The sequence below is a fragment of the Solea senegalensis genome, linkage group LG12, assembly GCF_019176455.1.
Source record: "Solea senegalensis isolate Sse05_10M linkage group LG12, IFAPA_SoseM_1, whole genome shotgun sequence".
Classification (NCBI taxonomy): Eukaryota; Metazoa; Chordata; class Actinopteri; order Pleuronectiformes; family Soleidae; genus Solea; species Solea senegalensis.
Window position 1 is genome coordinate 4,257,101 of NC_058032.1, and position 20,237 is coordinate 4,277,337.

The window sequence follows — 20,237 nt, forward strand, 5'->3', positions numbered from 1 at the left end:
TGGATGGACTTCATGTGCCATTGAAGAAGACCCAAAAACTGACGTGACTCCTACTACGTTAATATAACTTCTTCATATGAGTCCTACAACCTTAACATGACATCTACACCCTTAACAAGACTTCTACACCCTTAACATGACCTCTACACCCTTAACAAGACTTCTACACCCTTAATAGGACTTCTACACCCTTAATATGACTCCTACAGCCTTAATGACTCCTACATCCTTAATATGACTCCTACATGAGTCCTACAACCTTATCATGCCTATTACACCCTTAACAAGACTGCTACACCCTTAACAAGACTTCTACACCCTTAATATGAATCCTATATATAACTCCTACACCCTTAATATGACTCCTACATATGATTCTACTGCCTTAATGACTGCTACACCCTTAATATGACTCCTACATATAATCCTACATATATGAACTCCTACACCCTTAATATGACTCCTACATATGATTCTACTGCCTTAATGACTGCTACATCCTTAATATGACTCCTACATATAACTCCTACACCCTTAATATGACTCCTACATATGACGCCTACAGCCTTAATGACTCCTACACCCTTAATGACTCCTACACCCTTAATATGAATCCTATATATTACTCCTACACCCTTAATATGACTCCTACATATGATTCTACTGCCTTAATGACTCCTACACCCTTAATATGACTCCTACATGTAACTCCTACATGCTTACTATGACTCTTACATATGACGCCTACACCCTTAATATGACTCCTACACCCTTAATTTGACTGCTAAATGTTCCTGATGACAGTGTCTTAATGCACACAGAAATTGGCCAAAAGAACCAGGGGAGCATGTTTGAAAATAAGGGGGACACAGCTCTATTCGGAGTAAACTCTGCTCCCAACAGGAACTTGCAGACTTTCTTTTTAGAGAAGTATAACTGCGCACGAAGAAATATTAAAGTAGAATGCACTAATATCCAAAAACAAGCTTCCACATAATCATAGGCGTCAGCTACGCGGCGGAACACGTCCCCGGCACTATTCATGATCAACAGTTTAGTCCTCACCACTTCTAAACAATGTTATAAATTTATCATTAACACTCTGTCTTCCTCTTGAAATAATGTCCTTCTTTTCTCCAAACGATCGCCGTGAAAAGTGCACACGAAGGAGATCAGAAACCTGATAGATCGGTGGTGTTAATGCAGTGGCCATAGTTTACTTCAAAACCCGCCAAAGGTTCAAACATCGTTGATGACAACAGCGGGGGCTAGCGCCAGACACATCGCTGGGCCTGGGGGCGTTCTGTCACTATGATATCACATTTTAATTGGCTGACGACACACGTCAGTCAAAGTAATAACCAAATAGGAAATGGCAGCTTCAACGAAAGGCCAGCAGTACTACTAGAGCAGGTCCACGGAGCTATGAGGCGCAGCAGAGAAGGCCCTGCTGGCCCTGATAGCCCAACACTGGATATACATACATAAAAAAATAAAAAATAAATACGAATCCGCGTCCCACAGAGCAGTCGTGCTTTGTGCAAAGCTCTGTCAGCATGTTGGGTAATATATTCCCTCAGTTTGTTGGCACGAGTAAGAATCACTCAAGTAGAGTGGCTCTGTAGCAAAGACGTGGTCGTAATGGGAAGGTTCCAGTTTTGAATGCACAGAGCTGTTCATCTGTGGCTTTGCCAAAAAGTGTAGCATTTACAGTCAGTAGGAGAAATGAAGGTTGAAAAGTTTCCTGTATGTTCCGTTTAAAGTTGCCCAACTAAATAAATGCTCGCGCGTTAAGGGCTGAGTTGGACTTATTTGCTCGTGTGTACCGCATTACAGCGGCAGGAATACACATACTTCCATGAGATCATATGAATTCTAGCGGCGCTGTTACTCGCCGTGTTATCCGAGTGTTGACTTTCAAATATCCTAACGGAAAGAAAGTGCAGTTTTTTTTTCTTTTCACCACTTAAAGTCATAACATGAATTGAAAGATTTACTCTCCTCTAAAAGCTAGCGGGAATTCATTCAAAACATCCACTTCCCCAGTCTTTAAAACCTCACTACATATTTATTGTGACTTAAAGGCAATACTTAATAGTAAGTTAAAATGGCAGACAGGACATTTAAATTGTTCCCAAGGTTACGGACACCGCAGGATACTGAGCGGCGGCCACAGTACGGTAAGACCTGCTGCATGACTTTGGTCTTATCCTGCAGTGGAGAGCCTTTTAAAAAACAAGGGTAATATGAGCCACGCAGCAGTCGATATTTATCACCCGCTTTATGGAACAATATTAAATGCAGTTACAGTTACCCCAAGGGAGGGCAACGAGAGACAGACAGAGACACAGAGAGGGAAAGTAAGACAGCAATGAAGGGCGGAATAAGAAAGTGACGGGGAAGAGGGAAAGAGCGGTATAAGCCTGAGCTAACCGTCAGTCTCTGGGGTTTCAAAAAATAAATTGTGCCACCTCTGCCTTCCTTCTCTATTCTTTCTTCCCCACAATTTTCCTCCTTCATCTCCTTTCCCCCTTTTTATCTCACCACTGGAGCCCAGCCATAGGTCATCTCCCTCCCTCTCTCCTTCTCTTTCTCTCTCTTTCTTCTGCAGCAGTCACTCGTCTTTTAATAACACACACACACACACACACACAAGGCTGCACGTGGTACATTGTAGTTTAGGCCCCTCCACTCTCCCTCCTGCTGCTGCCTCCACACAGAGAGACTCACAATTTGCACCTGACACACAGACGCACACCTTTTGCCAGCCCCCTTGTCGTTTGTGTTGAGCTGAGACCTCCTGTGATGCCCGCTGACACCGAGTCGTATGAAATCAAAAAGGCTTTGCTCCAACTCCTCTGTTTGCAGGTTAATGGTTCATATCTGGATCAGCCTGAGGGCGGATCTGTCTAATATCAGGTGTCTGCTGTTACATGTAAAAGTGCAGGGTGAGATGTTTAGGCAACTGCAGTGTTTTTCCTACATAAACCTTTTTGTTTTTCTTCATTTTAAATTGTCAAAACAGTATTTTAACATGCAGTGAATTGTAAATAACTACTAAATATTGGAGGTTATTCTGGCAAATGGGCAAAAACACTTAGTGACAGGACATTTTCTGGTCCTTTTATGGTTAAATGGTATAAAATGGTCCATCCATCCATCTGTCCATCTCTACATCCATTGCATTTTCTAAACTTGCATAGCACAGTCAAAAATATAATTTGATTAAATTGCAGTCTTTGCAATTTGATAATTGCGTCATTTCAAAATGCAAATTTGATATGAAAATTAATAGTTCACCCCCACCAAGGAGGCACAATGGAGTGTGTGTGTGTTAAAGGGTTAACAGTAATATCTGAAGTGACAAAGGGTGACCTGGCAAGTGTTATTATTCTCCTCACATGAATAATGGAAGTTAATATGGAGGAGGTGATAGCTGCGAGCAAACGCACACACACACACACACACACACACACACACACACACACACACACACACACACACACACCAACATGACCACCACCGACACCAGCCCCGACCAGAGGAGGCTCCCACTTGTCATTTCTCAATCCCCCCCCCCAGACTTCCAGGGGCCACAGAGAGTCATCATGCCCAGAGAGGAGACGCCTCGCCTGGGAAACTCTAATAAAGAGTGGGGGGTCTTTTTGGTGAAAGGGGGGAGGTCTGGAAGACATTTGGTTCAAAATTCAATCAATTATACAGTACTTAGGAAACCATGACAAACATGAGATGGATAATGGAAGAGTGCCCTTTCTTGTTCTTCTTCTTTTGCTGCAGCTGCTGCTGTTAGAGTTCTTATTCTTTTCCTCATTCTGTTCTTATGATCTTCTTCTCCAACTCTTGTAAACGCTGGGTTTTTTGTGTTGTCTCATTAAGGGGGTGTAAGAAAATATCAATAGCCTAAAATATAGTGATATTTCATGGCATGAATCTGAAGACACTGACAGTGGTGCTGTGTTGTGTCTATACTGCCAGTCCTATACCTTCATCTCACAAGAAACTGCATATGAAACATCTGAATTTGAAGTGAATCTTCCTTAAAATAAAGTATGAAGAGCCATTTGCCTTTGCAGCAAGAAGACCGGAACAAGGTTCTTTCCGCATGGAGTTTGCATGTTCTTGCATTCGTGCCCACCGTACAAAAACATGCAGATTTGGGGGATGACCTGTTCCCCACCTTTCGCCCTATGTCAGCTGGGATTGGCGGAAGATGAATGAATGAATAAACTATTTAGGAGGGAAACATCTCAATATATTCTGTCAACACACAGTTCTACAGTAGTTCCAGTCCAGCTCCTGAAATCCCCCCCGTCCTAAAAACATATGCAGTTGTTTCAGTATGAGCATAATTCACTGAATGTGTCATTCTACTGGAACTGATGTATAATTCAAATAGCCATCTGTCTCTTTAATAGAATTTCGGGAGATTAATTGCCCGCTTCCTGAAATGCTGTAGCAATAGAGGAGGGCCAAAAAGGCTAAAGCCATTAATTGAAATGTGGGAGCAGATTGCTCGACATTGGTGTGCAAACCATCCCGCCCCTGTTTGTGTACGTGTGTGTGTGGTGAGTCTATTAGTGAGTGTCCTTTTCAAGGATCATAAGCCAATCTCCTGTTGGCGATAGCCTTTGCTCTACTCAAAGGTCGGCAGGTGTGACTCACAGAGAGATGAGATGTCAACTGTTTACATGAAGAAATAGCCCCGACGCTGCATGCCCAAAGTGCAGGTAATACATTATGTGAGAGTAAACAGATGTTATTTAAATTGGGCAGTACATAACATCACATAATGCTTATTTTTTAACTTAAATTTCATCATCTACAGCATGTCTAGTTGAGATGATCGTGATTGACACATGCATTCACATTTAAAGCAAGTCTATAGTATTTGTTAAAGGGCACATGTCCAGTTTTCACTTTGAGTGTAATAAGGCCTTTGTGGGACGCACATGTGCACCTTTGGTCAATTACCACAAACACATTTATCAGGCAGGATACTTTATCTTCCTATAAACACATTTTATGTGTCACCCAAATGTCACCCAAACAGTGAGCGGTGCTGGATGCAGCTTGACTATAATAATAATAAAAAAAAAAAACATTTCCATAACCCGAAAAGCAATCACACAAATGGACAACCAGTGACCACCTATATAGTGAAAACCTCGTTCAGAGCCTCTTTGACGCATTTGTTTTTATTTTGGCAGCTTAAACTGTGAACTCCGGGAACTGGTGTCAGTCGCTCAGGTGCAGTCATAAAAGACAAAGAGGCGCACACACACACACACACACATGGTCTCATAATGGCTTTTATTTGACTTGGATGGCTTTCCTTCTGTTAGAGGAAATAAGAAAGAAATATCATGCCTGGTAAACAAAACAATAAACGACTTATTGCCAATGGAACCACTCAGAAATGAGACTTTTTAAAATGTTATCAGTCGATAGAGGACGCAGTGATTGAGAGACATTTGAAAATTATAAATGTGAATACATAATATATACATTTCACTTCAGAAGAGTCAATCACCTTCACCTGTGTATACACAGCAGTGTGGATGTAAACCTGATGTAATGTCTTATTATGGTGTAAGAGGTCGGCCCATCAGCACTTTGCAAACACTTGACTGGCACCACTCCATCTTGGCAATTTAAGGAGCAGACTGTTGCCAGCATTATACGCCACATTAAGTCTCTGCATGTTGCTTGTTTTTTCTTTCTTCTATAAGCATCTATAAGCATACTGTATAGAGAAGCACAGAATGCTCCAATTAGGGCTCCCTTTACTTGGACAGATATTAACATATCTGCTTGTGCGACACCGTCTGTCGATGTCCTTATTGTCCGATGACTCGTTTACAATGTGGTGGCCAACGCATTTAATCTCTCACACACTTTAACAACATGCACCAGATGGAAAGAAATCAGATAATACTCATTCTCTGTCAGTTTTCTGCTAAATAAAAAAATATATATATATAAATACATGATATCTTGATGTTCTGTGTACTTCCTGTCCAACATGGCTGCAACAAAGAGAGGACAAAAAAAAAATCTCAGCGCAAAGCAACATTTTGCATATTTTATTTGCCTAAACAGTGCACAATGCCAGGGACATACTTTTCCCATCAAGGCCTTGGTGGGGGAAAAAAGAAAAGAAAGCAGAGGCGAGTAAAGTGCTCATCTCTTGTCAAACAAAAGGAAAGAGCCAGAAAAACACACATGCTGAAGAGAAACAACCCAAATGACGAAAAACCCCTTTTCTTTTTTAGGTGGTGGAAATGAGTTCTCTGTTTTCGGAGCAGGACTCGTCAATTAACGTTTGCAAGGACAATTTCACGACCACTTTTTCCTCGTGTGTAACTTGTAACGAGTGAGTGATTGTAAATGATTCACTCTAAGCTACAGTGTATAATTTACATTAATACTGTGTGTGTGTGTGTGTGTGTGAAGGTCAAACAGAAAAGTCCAGGTAGTGTTCTTTTGCTCTTAAGTGCTGCTTATTTAACTTTTAAATGTGTGTCCACTGTCTGCCACAGTGTGTTGGTGCGAGGGTCTGTGTGTGCATGTGTGTGTTTGTATGCTTCAGACCTGACTGGCAGGAGTGTATGGTGATTAGCTCGTCTGATATTTCATACCCCCTCCCCCTCTCTCTCTCTCTCTCTCTCTCTCTCTCTCTCTCTCTCTCTCTCTAATTACATTGTATTTTCGGAGCGCTGTTCGCCCGCCGAGGCTTCTCCCCAACAAACAGCACTAATAGAATTAAGGCCAGGCCATTGTGTTGTGTCAGAAATCATTTCACTCATATAGGTTTTCATTAGCGAGGAGAAAACAGAGATTGTTGCATGTGCTGCGACGGTCAGTGTGTGTGTGTGTGTGTGTGTGTGTGTGTGTGTGTTTACTGATTGCTTCATCTTTTCCAACAGAGCAACTTTGCACAGTAGGAGGGCAAGTTTTCTTTTTAGTTTAAAAAAAAAAAAAAAAAAACTTTTACATTAAAAACATGTGAAACATTCTGTCTTCCATATTCCACACACACACACACACACACACACACACACACACGTGTTACAGCTCTGATATTTCTGTTTGTCTTTGAAAATTGTTCCACTGATCATAAATGTCATGTTATCCTTTCTCTTTCTCCCTCTTTGATTTTGTCTTCTGAAATAGTCATCATATATATGTGTATATATGTATATATGTGTATATATATATATATATATATATATATATATATATATATATATATATATATATATGTATATATATATATATATATATATATATATATATATATATATATATATATATATATATATATATATATATATATATATACATATATGTAGTATGTATACATACATATATGTACTGTGCACATTTTGGTGGTTTTGTTTATCACCTGACCTGTACATCTTTGAGTGGTTGGTATACCTCAACTAATGTCTTGCATCATTCCCCCGCCCCCCTCTCTCTCTCCAGAGACCTCAGCGAGAACCAGATTCAGGCGGTTCCGAGGAAAGCTTTCAGAGGAGTCACCAACGTCAAGAACCTGTAAGCACAATTGCTTCCTTCCTTCCCTCTTTCACTGTTTCCTTCCCTCCATCCCCCCTCACCCTCCCCTTCACCCTTTTATCCTCTATCTTCTTTTCTTTTGCCCATCCCCTCCCTCGTTTCTCTTTTGTATTGCATTGGACCCGAAAACCACAAAGAGCCTTTTTTTAATTCAACAAATGTTGGCTCCAAATGAGAAACATAACTTCACATGACATTGTTGTGCGATGCAAACTGATAGAAGCGTGACTAATACGAGCCGTGCTGGTATAACAACCAAGATGGATGCCAGTCATGTGGGTCTGTCAAGTCTGCCGAGAGACAATATTAAACAAACCGGACGGTAATTTCTCTAAACGGAGAGCAAGCCGTCTCCTGAGTGGTTGGCCTGCCTCGCGACCGCCGGAATGAACGAAGACGTTCCAGAGCCGTCACATCTGTCTGACGGAGTATTGATGGTGCAACCACGAGGTTTAGTGGTTTAAATGTCGCTGTAAATTTCAATACGGGCTAATTCTGATGGTTCCCATGGTGAGTTGGAGGAGAAATTTAAAGCTTTATTTATATATTTGAGGAAAAATGAAGAAAAGCTGTGTGCACGGATTTCACGCGGATTGGCGTTTATAGTTAAGATGTTCATTTGAGGTCATAATTCATAATTCATAGCATCAAAAACACAAAATTCTACATTTTCTCTCTAATAATTCCCACTTTTTCTAAAGTCGTTCCTCCCTTCCTGTCCAAGGTATACGAGGGTTTATCCTCGTCAAGTGTTCAATACCACCCTGTCATTTATTCATGATGTCCTAATCACCAGTAGTGCAATCAATAAGCTGCCTAATCAATGACTCCCATCAATAATGGCTGATAAATCCTGCCTGATGCTGCACTGGAAGCTTTTCGATAGACTCTCGGGAATAAACATGTCATCGCTGCGCCGAGTGTTCAATATACAGTAGGTTTAGATGGAAATGAACCAATTAAAGAATAGAAGATGATAGAGTTTTGTGAGAATTTGATATAAATCAAAAAACATTATTTCAAACTTCAAGTTTCAAAATGAGTGATGGATTCAAATTTTTTTATGGTATTTTTTATTATAGCGTGAAAAAATAATAACGATCTACCCTTTAAATTATGCGAGTACACTTAATTAATACGTTTACACAACGAGGGATTTAAGCCTAGAGGTAAATCTATCACAATTACAACCACCAATGCAAAGACAAGTCATATTTTGATATCAAGCCAGTCTGCTTTGGTCATATTTTCTACATTTATGTCGTTCCACTCTTGGATCGATGTATGTTTTGTGTTTAACTGCTCTTTAATGGCCCAAAAAATGAAAATGAACCCTCAGCTGTGGAGCCAGTATAGATAAGGTCGTTTAAGTGCTCACAAAAAAGTGAATTCCTGGAAAAAAGGGTGTGAAGCTCCAATGTTGAACCTTAATGTGACGTTGTTTACTCTGTTCCCAGGTCAATCATGTGAATATTTAGCGTACATCAACTTAAAAACGTGTTTATCCTTGAACAGCACAGATCGGTGTGCCTGATAGACATGTATCTTGTTACAGAGCAGTAACTCAGACTGCTCTTCTGGTCAGTTTCCTTTCCCATGTGTGATGTAAGTTCAATATGGCTGCCACATTATTACTCGCAGGTTAAATGGACCTGAAAGTGCGCCCTGTACCGCTGTGTGTGTGTGTTTGTGTGTATTTAAGTGAGCGAGTGTCAGTTCCCATGGCCGGACTCCAAACCTCTGAGTTAAGGTTGGCCTCTGATCATCTAATCCACTCTCCCGTCTCACAATGGACGGCACTTCACGCTAAACACAAGCACGACCTTACGTCTTTCACCCCACATGCACTCTAGTATTTCACAACTAACTCTAGTCCGGCCGCCCAGAAATGACCCGACTGCAGAATCTATCACATCTTTTATTACAGGGGGGATGTAAACCTTACATATTGATGTCAGTGCATTTAACCTGTATTTATCCTGGGAAGGTTAGCTGAGGCTACATCCGCACTGCTCGCTTTTTGTTTTAAAACACATCAATCTGTCTGTCGCTGGTCTGCTGGCTTTACTTTGATTTAAGAAATGACCCCGTTACACACATTCACATACTGACATTTCTTTTTCTCATCGTCCCTGCTCGTTCTTTCTCTTCTTTCTTCTGCGTGTGTGGCTGTTTCTGTCTCTGAACGGCAGCGACTGTAGGTAAAAGTGGGCGCAAGTTTCCAGAGTTGCACGCTGCCCGTTTCCTCGCTGTTTCAACACAACTCTTTGCTTTCTGCCAAAGCTATAAAGCCGTATTAATCAAGTTGTCTCTGCGCTCGTTAAAATGTGTCACACTAAATTGCTTTGACTTACAAAGTGAATCACGGTACATGAAGATCATTCATTTTTCCACCCACCTCTTCCATACTATTTTCTTTCTCTTATTTCTACTTTCCTTTACGTCTCCTTCCATCTGTCACGGTAACATTCTTTAGCTTTTATAACAAACAGATTGTGTTAGCATTTATCTATTATACTCGTTTTGTTTTACTTACCTCCCTCTCTCTGTCCCTCATGGTCTGTCTTTCAGTTTTTTTCTTTGTCTTTTTGAATCTATTCTTTCTTCTTTCTCCCCCTCCGTCCATCCCTGCCTCCCTCAAACTAACCCCTTGCCTTAAATTCCCTCTCTCCCTCTTTTTTCCCTGCTCTCATTCGCTCCATCCCCTCCCGCATTAGACAAGGTGACTCCTGCGGTAAAAAGGCCCCAACCCTCCATTACACCGCTGATGAAAAAAAGCCATCTTGACATTCTGTCCCTGGTGGACACAGCATTGACTTTTCTCATACGACTCCCTCTCACTTTGTCTCTCACCTGCTCGCTCTCGCTCTCTTCCTCCTCTTGCTCTTTCTCTCTCACTCCCTCTGTCATTCTCAATCTCGTTCCCTCTCTCTTTCTCTCTCTCTCACTCACTCTTGTCTTTTCTTTCTTTGGTGTTTCTTTCCGTGCCTTCAGGTGGCTACCACTGCACTGTACGCCAATTATAACACTTTTTTTTTTTCTTTTTTCTTCACATGCACGTGCGCGCTCGCGGACACCTTTCGACCCTGCGATCAGATTGACTGTTTTGCTGAAGCTGCCAAGAACCAGACAAAAACGATTATCGTAGCCGTCCGCTAACCTGAGAAGACACGTACATGCCATGCGTCTGTGTGTAGATGCTAGTGTGTGAGAGTCTCCGTACACTGTGCTGACTGCTGCTCCTGTCATTCCCCTAAACGCAACCTGTCAGTCAAACTACAGATGATAAAGGCACACGTAAAGTTAGAGTGGATGGAGACGCACTGTGAAGAATAAAAACACTTTATGCATTTTGTGGTTGCACCAATGTTACGTCCGACATGCTGTATCTTGTCTTGCCGTCCCGCTAACGTCTCTGAGGCTGGGTCCCACGCTGGTAGCATGAGCTGCACATCTGTGTCACGGAACAGCTTGCTTTTGTGAGATGTGCATCATAGGTGTGCCGCTGTCCTTGAGAATAAAGTGATTGACTGTGTTTTCTGTTATCCACACATGGTAAAAAATACAACACTTTCTGTACTCATTTCAAAGAAAAAGCGCCCAAGTGTTCCAGTTCCCTGAATCAGTTTCTCTTTTCAACCAGGCTCTTATTGTGAAGTATTTGCAAGCTTCTTCACTTAAGAGTTCTGGCATTTAGTACAGAGCACAGAGGCATTTAAAAGTGTGCTATTAATGTCACTTTTTAGATACAAACTCCATGTAAAACAGCAGCAGCTGACACACTCCCAGTGTGAACAACGGAGATGCAAAAGATGCAGCAGATCAGTGATGCAGCCGTTACACAGTGCACATGTGTCCAGTGTGGCCCCCGTCCTAACACTTCTGGTTTATTCCTCCGATCGTTGGCTTATCTTATATTCTGGGTCGAGCAGAGAAAATGTCCAATTCTATTTAAGAAACCAAAATGCAGAAGAACTGCTTAATTTATTCCCAACTCTTAAAACCAGGGAGGGATACAGTGCAAGGGAGGTCGCCGTCTGCACACTGGATTAAATCAAAACTTATAACCCTGTAAATTCAAATGTTTTGAAGCTCCGAAACATCGTTGAAAATGCTGTCAGTCCTCTGAAAACTGAACTGAAAACTGAGAACTAACTTTGCCCCACCACCCACGCTGTAAGACAAAAAAGATAAGTACATTTTAGCCGGCACAGCACTGAAGTTGAATCATTTCCTCACTTTTAAGTTATTCCAACTGTTACCGTCTCTTTGGTCTAACAGTGTCAAAGCATGAATGTCTTAGAATGTATGCGTTATTGAAGGCCTTGACTTAGTCATCTACTGTTTTTGAAGTACTTTCTACTCTTCCTCTCATCTTTAGAGTTTGTGAGTCACTTTAAAACTGTGATGGACAACTGCCAAGCAACCACTCCAGATACCAAAACTACTTATCAGTTATGGAACATTGTTTTCTGAACATTTCATTTACAGTGAACACAGCTATGACCCTTATCAATGGTCATGAGTTGACAGGGAGAGCTGCTCAGATATCCAGAGTAGAATGCTGCTAGTCATTGTGTGCAGATGATTCCCGAATAACATTTACCCCAGTGAGCTATTCCTTTTTGCATAAATGTAAAAACTGTTATATAAATAATGATCATAAAAAAAATGATAATTTAAAAAAAACAAAACCCCAAAACCCTCATCTGTATTCAGCTTTTGCAAAAACTGTAGTTTGGAACATAAGAATTGTTATCAAAGTAATTTAGTTCAAATTAACTTGTATTCATCCCTGAGGGGGGCAATTTGATGCAAGCTAATTTGCAACATAAAATCCCAACAATTAATTCATACACTTACAAGCCATAACATGCCTTATGTGTTCATGCAGCTGTGATACAACAAGATAAGAATTGAATTGAGCAACTAATAAAATGGGAATTTATACAGGTGATGGAGTTGATGATGACTCATCATACACAGTGGATAATGCTATAATTGCAGTCTGAGTATGTGCCCTATGGAAACAAAAACACAATACAAATGCTCAAACATAAGACAATGATATTTGTCTGACCACTATTTTCTTGAGAATTGTATGAAGGTTATATTTTAGAGGTGTAAGAAAACATTTTGCTTATCAAAAATCAGTATTGATATAAATAAGTACTATATGAAAGGGTCGATGGCCCATCTGTTCGTAGAAGATATTATGTGCTGGAATTATATAGCGGAAAGCGCCAAAAGTATCTTCAAATGCTCTTAAAAAACTTGGTCTCAATTTACAGCCAGCTCCTAAGCAACTGGCTTATTTTAAGTACCTGCCAGCATGGTAGCAACTAGCAGTTACAACCTTTAACTAGCAGCCAGTCTCTTAGCAACTAGCAGCTAGCTTCTTTTAACTAGCAGCCAGCCTCTTAGCAACTAGCAGCTAGCTTCTTTTAACCACCAGTCAGCCGCTTATCAACTAGCAGCTAGCTTCTTTTAATTAGCAGCCAGCCTCTTAGCAGCTAGCTTCTTTTAACTAGCAGCCAGCCTCTTAGCAACTAGCAGCTAGCTTCTTCTCATTTCCTTATTCATTTACAAAATGACGCACTTGGGCGTGGTTGTGTCGTACAGACAGACTTCTCTTTATATTAACACTGTGAAAAATGGTTGTTAATACATTAGACCTCAAGTTCTTTGTCTAATTACGTGTAAGTAAACACAAGGTAAGAAATAAGCAGTGGCAGATTTGGTTTGTTCTAATGTGTAATTGAAAAACAAACGTCAGCATTGAGCAAAGATTATATTGCATTAAATTGTATGAAATCATTCCACAATAAAAAATCTTGAATCTTATTGTATCACGGCTACATACTGAATGTTTGGGAGAGACGCACACCCCTTTTACACTAGAATTCAGTAGTTGTGCGTTCTACTAGAGCGAGATGGACATAGAGATAACTGTGATCTGATAGTGTGTATGTGTATGTGAAATCATAGTCATGCTTAAATCACAACATATGAAAGTCACTCATGCTGCGAGGCATGTGGCTGTAGTTGGATTAGAGAAAAGCATGGACCCATCAGATAAGGTGCAGCTGTTTCATATGCGCTCACATTACACCTCAGAGCCCACACAGACACACTGTTTTTTTTTATCTTCCGTGGCCATCTCGTCCTCACAGTGTACCTTGTCTTTCTCGCTCTCATGCACACTTTTTTATTGTGATGAAATGTAATTCACCTCTCCCAGTGGGTCCGCCCATGCTCAACATCCACTCACTCACAGCAGCTTCAGGTGGTTTGGAAGAATGTGTTCAGAGTGTGTGATGTGCAATATCTGCACCAATGCAACCGTTCAGTTCATTAGTGACTGAGCAAAAAGGAACACACCCCATGGCTTTACTTCTTTACCTTTCTCCTCCCTGTCATCCTCTCCCCTCTCCCTCTCACTCATAAAACGCCTCCATGCTTCACGCTTCCCTACCCACAATGCAGTGCAGGATGGCCGTTTGTTTGAATTATGACAACAGCGCCTTAGAGGGAGGTGAGAACATTGTGTCGGCTGTGAGCACTCGCACACACAAGTGTCTGCGTGCACACAGATGCACACTTTCTGACCTGCATTGTTGTGTGTCTTTGTCATTGCAGATGCTTACCCTCAGTTGCTTTTATGTTTACCACAATTCCAACATGGACATAGGAGTCAGGCGTATAAATTACAGCCTGTGGAAATGTGAAAAAGCTGAATAATTGGAGGTCTTGTATCCAAGACCAAATCTTAAAATGAAGGTGACACAGAGAGCAATATTGCATATACTTTAGAGTTACTCCTCTTCAAGTCAAAAATATGGTGACCATCTTCCCTGAAATCAGATTCTCATTTTTCTTCGAACGACACAAACCTCCTACGCACTTCCTTCACTGGCAGGATGTCGCTGATTCATTAAAGGTTGTGATCAGATGAGACAGGAAAGAGGAAATGTCAATAGCTTTGTCTTCTTTGTAATAAATTTAGCTTGACGGCAAAAACAAACCCCCCCCCCACAAACTTCCCTATGTTTCATTACAATGATTGGATTTGCAATTCAGTTTTAAGGTAACGTTTACTCAAACTCATGTTGTGGAGAAGACAATCTATTCAAGAGTAGTGGTTGGCCTTTCAAATTGACATCGTTTAGAGTTTTCTGTTGTTGCTTTAATCGTCTTTCAAAAAAAAGAAATTACCATCCTTGAATTCATGTACCAATCTCAGTCCAGAACACAATTAAAAACTTAAATAACTGTGTGGCTTCATTTACCCTTGAGAATCATTAAAAGCGGACTCATCATTTGCAAGTCAAAAACCCTTTTTGTATGAAAAACCATTTAATGAATTAAGGCCGCTGATGTTCGTCCACTTTGCATTAATCATATTATCAAGGACTCCAACTAATCCATCAGCACAACGACCAGAATCGGTCATCTAATATATATATACTATATGTTGCTTTTTAATAATATGATGATAATATATATATATGTATATATATATATATATATATATATATATATGTATGTCCATTCATATATTTTCTCTCCTTTAGTTTATGTCTTTTCAATCTCCAACCTTTCCCCCCCCCAGACAATTGTGTTGGTCTTAAACTTTCCTCTCTCCAGCGGACCAGCTCATCTTTTTTTATTTCTTCCACAGACCCAATTTCTCTATTTTACCTAATGTCTTGCTGCACGTCTCCTACAGCAGTGGCTCTCTCCAACTTTTTATACCAAGTACCACCAAGGAAACGAGAAAATATGGAGCTCTTGCCAAGTAACGCCATTATTGTCAACGTTAAAGGAGGCGCAGGAGGCAGATTTACTCCCCATAGGATAATTTGCTCTCTCCTCATCATCCTCTTCTTCTTCCCCACATTTACTTCACACACTATGGAGAAATTAGGTTAAGATGAGGCGAGCGATAATGTGACTCTACTTAATTAACCGAACCACTTCAATCACATACTCTGGTATATAGAGTAGAACAGTATTTCTGATCTTCCTCCAAGTACCAGAGGAAGCTTGTGTACCTCTGGTGATACACATGCCACAGTTTGAGAACCGCGGTCCTACATCATTCTCATCTCTTCATCATCTCCTCTTTTCCCATCCATTTCTCCACATGGTTTCTATCACAGTAACAACAAAAAATGCGGCATTTGTGCGGTCATTATTGCTACTACCATACTGTCAAACACAATAATGAACACACTAAATATGCAATTGAAGGTGCAGCTTAAATTGTTGACCTGCTCTGGTAAAAGCAAACCATTTTTTTGTCTCCTTATTTAATGAACCATTATACTGAGTAGTCAGTCTTTCCTACAATCCTCCCTATTGCTCTCTGATCAAGTGTGTGTGTGTGTGTGTGTGTGCGTGCGCCTCCCTCTGCCACCATCTGGAGCAAAGGGATGAGTTCAATCCATCTGCAAATAGGCCTTATGATAGACATGATTAAACAACCTAATTGTATGGAAGGGAAATACATTTTTCCACACCTGGCGAAGTGCACGCAAGGTCTGTGAATTGAACACAGTCGTACAGAGAGAAAGAAAGAGAACACAGACTCAACACAGAGTTCACCCTCGTCTCCGATTCATACCAATCATGTCACTGCTCGTCAGGGTGCTCGGTGAACAAAGCTGTCAGAAATAAAATAATCATATTACTGATGATGGAATCATTTACTGAGGAGGGTGATGGAAGATGAAGTGTGTGGCAACTAATAATACACCAGTTATTCTCTGTACTGGGAAAATTAAAAATGATCAGCTGCTTGGAGAGCGTTCTGTTCTCAAAACCATTAAGACATTATTGGGTCGACAGAGAGCAGAGGGGTATCTTCGCCTCTGAACTTTAAGAAGCCATTCTTGTCACTGAGGGGTATGAGGTATGTTGCGTATCAAGAGAATCCATCAAAAAACTTCTCGCCAAAGTCATTTTTACACCAAATAAGCCCATGGTAACTGAGATAAAGTGACTGTGGGAAAAATCCCAGTGATGATTTATTAAAACGTGGACAGTTCAAAGCCCAACCTCCTGTACATACAGTTGTTCTACTATTAAGACACCATGAATCAATAACTGTATCCCTTTTGATATCAAAAGCAAGGTTTGCATTAAAATCCCTGCAAATGTGCATTGCAAAATGGCAAATTTGAACTGAATGTTAAAAAATTAAAAAGTCTGGGTCACCACAAAATGATAAAAAAAGGGTGCAATTTGATGATATAAATTAAATTGAAAAAAAGTATTGTTGCTGCGTTAATGTATTGTTGTAGTAATATTTGCTTCTTGCACAAATTTGAGAAATCATTCCATCCACGAAAAAATCCTTTATTTGCTAAATCTTTTTTTTCCGCACGCATTTGTTTTTAATTTTTTCTTTTTTTTAATTTTCCACCTCCCTGAAGCGTAATACGTTGTATTTCAAAACTTTTTTCCAAATTTCATCAGCCTGTTTTTATGTGCAAATCAAAGATGCCCATAAAACAGGCAGATACGAACCTTATTATTGACAAAAGGAAGCCTTTTATAACCACAAGCGACTCTGGCTGTGTCATGTGTCTCCATGTGTACCAGTTTACTATGATTTTTTTGATTTTTTTTTTCAATGTAAGCCCTGTAATTACATTAAACACAAATATGGCACAGCCATATGCTGGTATTATCCCTAGACTGATTATATTTTAGAGTCCAGTCATGTAACAGCTGCTCACACTCACAGCTCAAGCACCCACAAAGAAAAAAAAAAAAAATAATAATCTAAGAAGCAAATCCCAGCTTCTCACAAGAGTGCAATTCTTTTAGACTGTTATACAACCAGACCGCTAGTAGCTCACATTTATGACCCTTCCTGTACAAATTGTGCTCAATTAATCAATCAGCACACCGTGGCAGGAGAGAACATACATCCCAGTCACCTCTAAAACATCACGACTCTCAAAGCAGATGAAAAACGTCTCCTCAGTTCCTAGAACCCTTTGGAGGGCCGAAAAATAATTATGTTCAGAGCCAAACCTGGCCTGTGGGCACGGGGGTTGTTTGATATTTACCGTCTCGAGTCCAAAGTGAATTCATGCCAGTTGTTAACCACGAGCAGCTGGTCAATATCATGTAGAAATACATGTGAAGAAATGTGCTTCGCTGCACAGCACCAGGCGGCGAGTGTTTCCAATGAACCTGAACTTCCACAGCGCTGAGAAAATGTCAAAAAAAAGGAAGAGCACATGATTCGGCCAAGTTGTGGCGCCATTTTGTCACCGTGTAAGCGTACATGTTGATGTATGTCAGCAGTCAAAAAATAACTTGATTATAGGTCCAAGTGGGTAACATTTAGGAGGGATTACTGGCAGGCATTGAATATACTACCCAGACGTATATTGGAATAAGTGTATAATCGCTTTAAAATAAAAATCATTTGGTTTTTCTAGATGTTCTTTTTTTATATATACTGTAAGCAAGGGCCTTGCTATAAGGAAGCAGCCGTCTTGTGCTGCCATTTTTATACATCAGCCAGAACAGACAAATCAGCCGTGGTGTGTGTTTTGCTTTTTGAAGTGGACCCTTATAAGTAATTATTAAGTAATTATTACCAGAGCTTCTCAGTGATTTTAATCCCGTCCAAATGTGGCATCTCAGTAATCAATAAAGATTATGGCAACTTTTACCTGGCGTTAAAAGGGCCGGAAAAGGTCCTTTATCCCGTGCGAATGGACCAGCAGTAAAAATGTCCGTAAATATTTCGTCATCTCACGTTTACAAGTAGTTTTCCATGGAATTTCAAGCATGGATCGAGGCATTTGACGTGATAAAATGAAGTTGTGGATCAGGGTCCGCCACACCCATCGCCCTGCACGTCGGGACCCTTGTGAACAGAACATGTGCGACTGGGACTGGATTTACCTGAGATTTCTTATCCCGTGCAAATTGGCCATTAATATTACAGATTACAGTCCTGTGGTAAAATTACATTAATCCACCTCCCCATGTAAAGCTAATCCAGGATTTAAGATAATAACCACTGCCTTATGTTGAAATACACGTCTGAGTTAAGTACATTACAAATCCCTCCACACGCCCACTGTGATGTGCACATATAAAGACAAACACATGCATACTGTATGTTGCTCCTGAAGCCCAAATGCAATTTCTGTTGCCCTGCAGTAAAAAAGCCCAGCTCCTGCTTTGGGGACCACCGTCCTCGGGCTTTCATGCGGACATGACTGATACAACAGGTGCTGCTGTGAGCCCAGCAGACACCAGGGCTGGGTGGAGAAGAAGAAAACCAGATTCAAAAGGTCAATAAAAGAAAACAGGGGGGAAGAAGTGGATTAGCGATGGATAGATGGGAGCACGAGAGGAGAGAAGGTGAAGGGGAATCAGAGACGAGGAGGAGGAGGAGACTTGAGGGCACCAGAGGGAGAAGAAATGGATTATGAATGGAGAGAGGAACGAAAACATGAACAATCGGGGAGATGGATGCTCTGAAACAAGGGAGGTAAAAAGGAAAATACAAGTGAGAAGGATTAGGGATGGAGGGCTTTAAGAAGAGATGGGGAACGGGATGAGTGGAAGAACATTAGGGTGCAGTGATATGCTTCTAAGCAGACTTGTGTAGCCATGCTCTGTATCCTGCGTGTGTGTCTGCAGGTGCATGTGTGTGTGTATATGTTCAACAACAACTAAACGTCACTCATCCTTCCTAGAAAAAACTACAAGCTACTTTTGAATTTCTGCCCTCTGTATCCTTCCATCTGCAATACATGCATCTGAGAGGGGGAGGAGAGACAGAGGGATGGATGGATGGATAAGAAGGAGGGAGGGAGCGGTGAAGGTTTCGGGGGTTGTTGGGTTCATGGATGGAGGGATGGACGTTGGCGGGGGGGGGCAAATTAAAGTAAAGGCAAAGGATGGATGATGGAGGGGCATGGAGTGCATCTGGGAGTCCGGCGATCGAGGCGACCAGCAAGGAAGGAAGGATGGATGGAAGGAAGGAAGGAAAAAAAAGGAAGGAACGAGAACGGGGGGAAAAAAGTGGCCGAGTCGTGACTGTTGGTTGATTTACGGAGGCTTTCCTTTTAATGAAATTGTTTCAGTGACAGAGCCGGTAAAAGGCCCTTAATGGATTGGCTGGCCTAATGTAATGAAATTACTCCCTCTTTCACTACAGAGAGAAAAAAAAAGAATAAAAGAGGACATGAGGGAGAAGGAGGAGGAGGAGGAGGAGGAGGATGGGAGAGGAGAAAATGCAATTAATATTTACAGAACAGACAAGCAGGGTGGGCTTTAGTAGCTACGGCGTGCTCGCTCTCTTCTTTAGTGTGTCTACCTCTCTCATCCCTCTCTCTCCCGGTGGCCAGTGTGCGTTGGGCGTACGGCGAGGAAGGGAGGTGATAGGCTGATGCCAGACAGGCCACTACAGCGCACCGGGCTCCTCTCTTGCGCTCCTCTTTTCCTCCGCTCCTCTCCTCACGGCTGGCCACATCAGCGCTGAGGTGCGAGACTTCACCTTGCAGCTTGAGCCGGGTTTCCCCCGCGGTGTGTGCGTTTGTGTGAAAGTCTGTTTGTGTGTGTGTTGGGAAAAGAGTTGACGCCAGCTACCTGCGATCTTG

At 41.2% G+C, this 20,237-nt stretch overlaps 1 protein-coding gene across 1 annotated transcript in view; it reads left to right on the top strand.

Annotated features, from left to right (window-relative positions):
* The window catches only part of slit3 (slit homolog 3 (Drosophila)), a 229,941-nt gene that overhangs the window by 122,933 nt on the left and 86,771 nt on the right, over positions 1 to 20,237 (top strand). Inside the window, exon 5 of the mRNA XM_044040094.1 lies at positions 7,507 to 7,578. Within this exon, the coding sequence (XP_043896029.1) occupies positions 7,507 to 7,578 (72 nt within the window). The remainder of the gene's footprint in view (positions 1 to 7,506; positions 7,579 to 20,237) is intronic.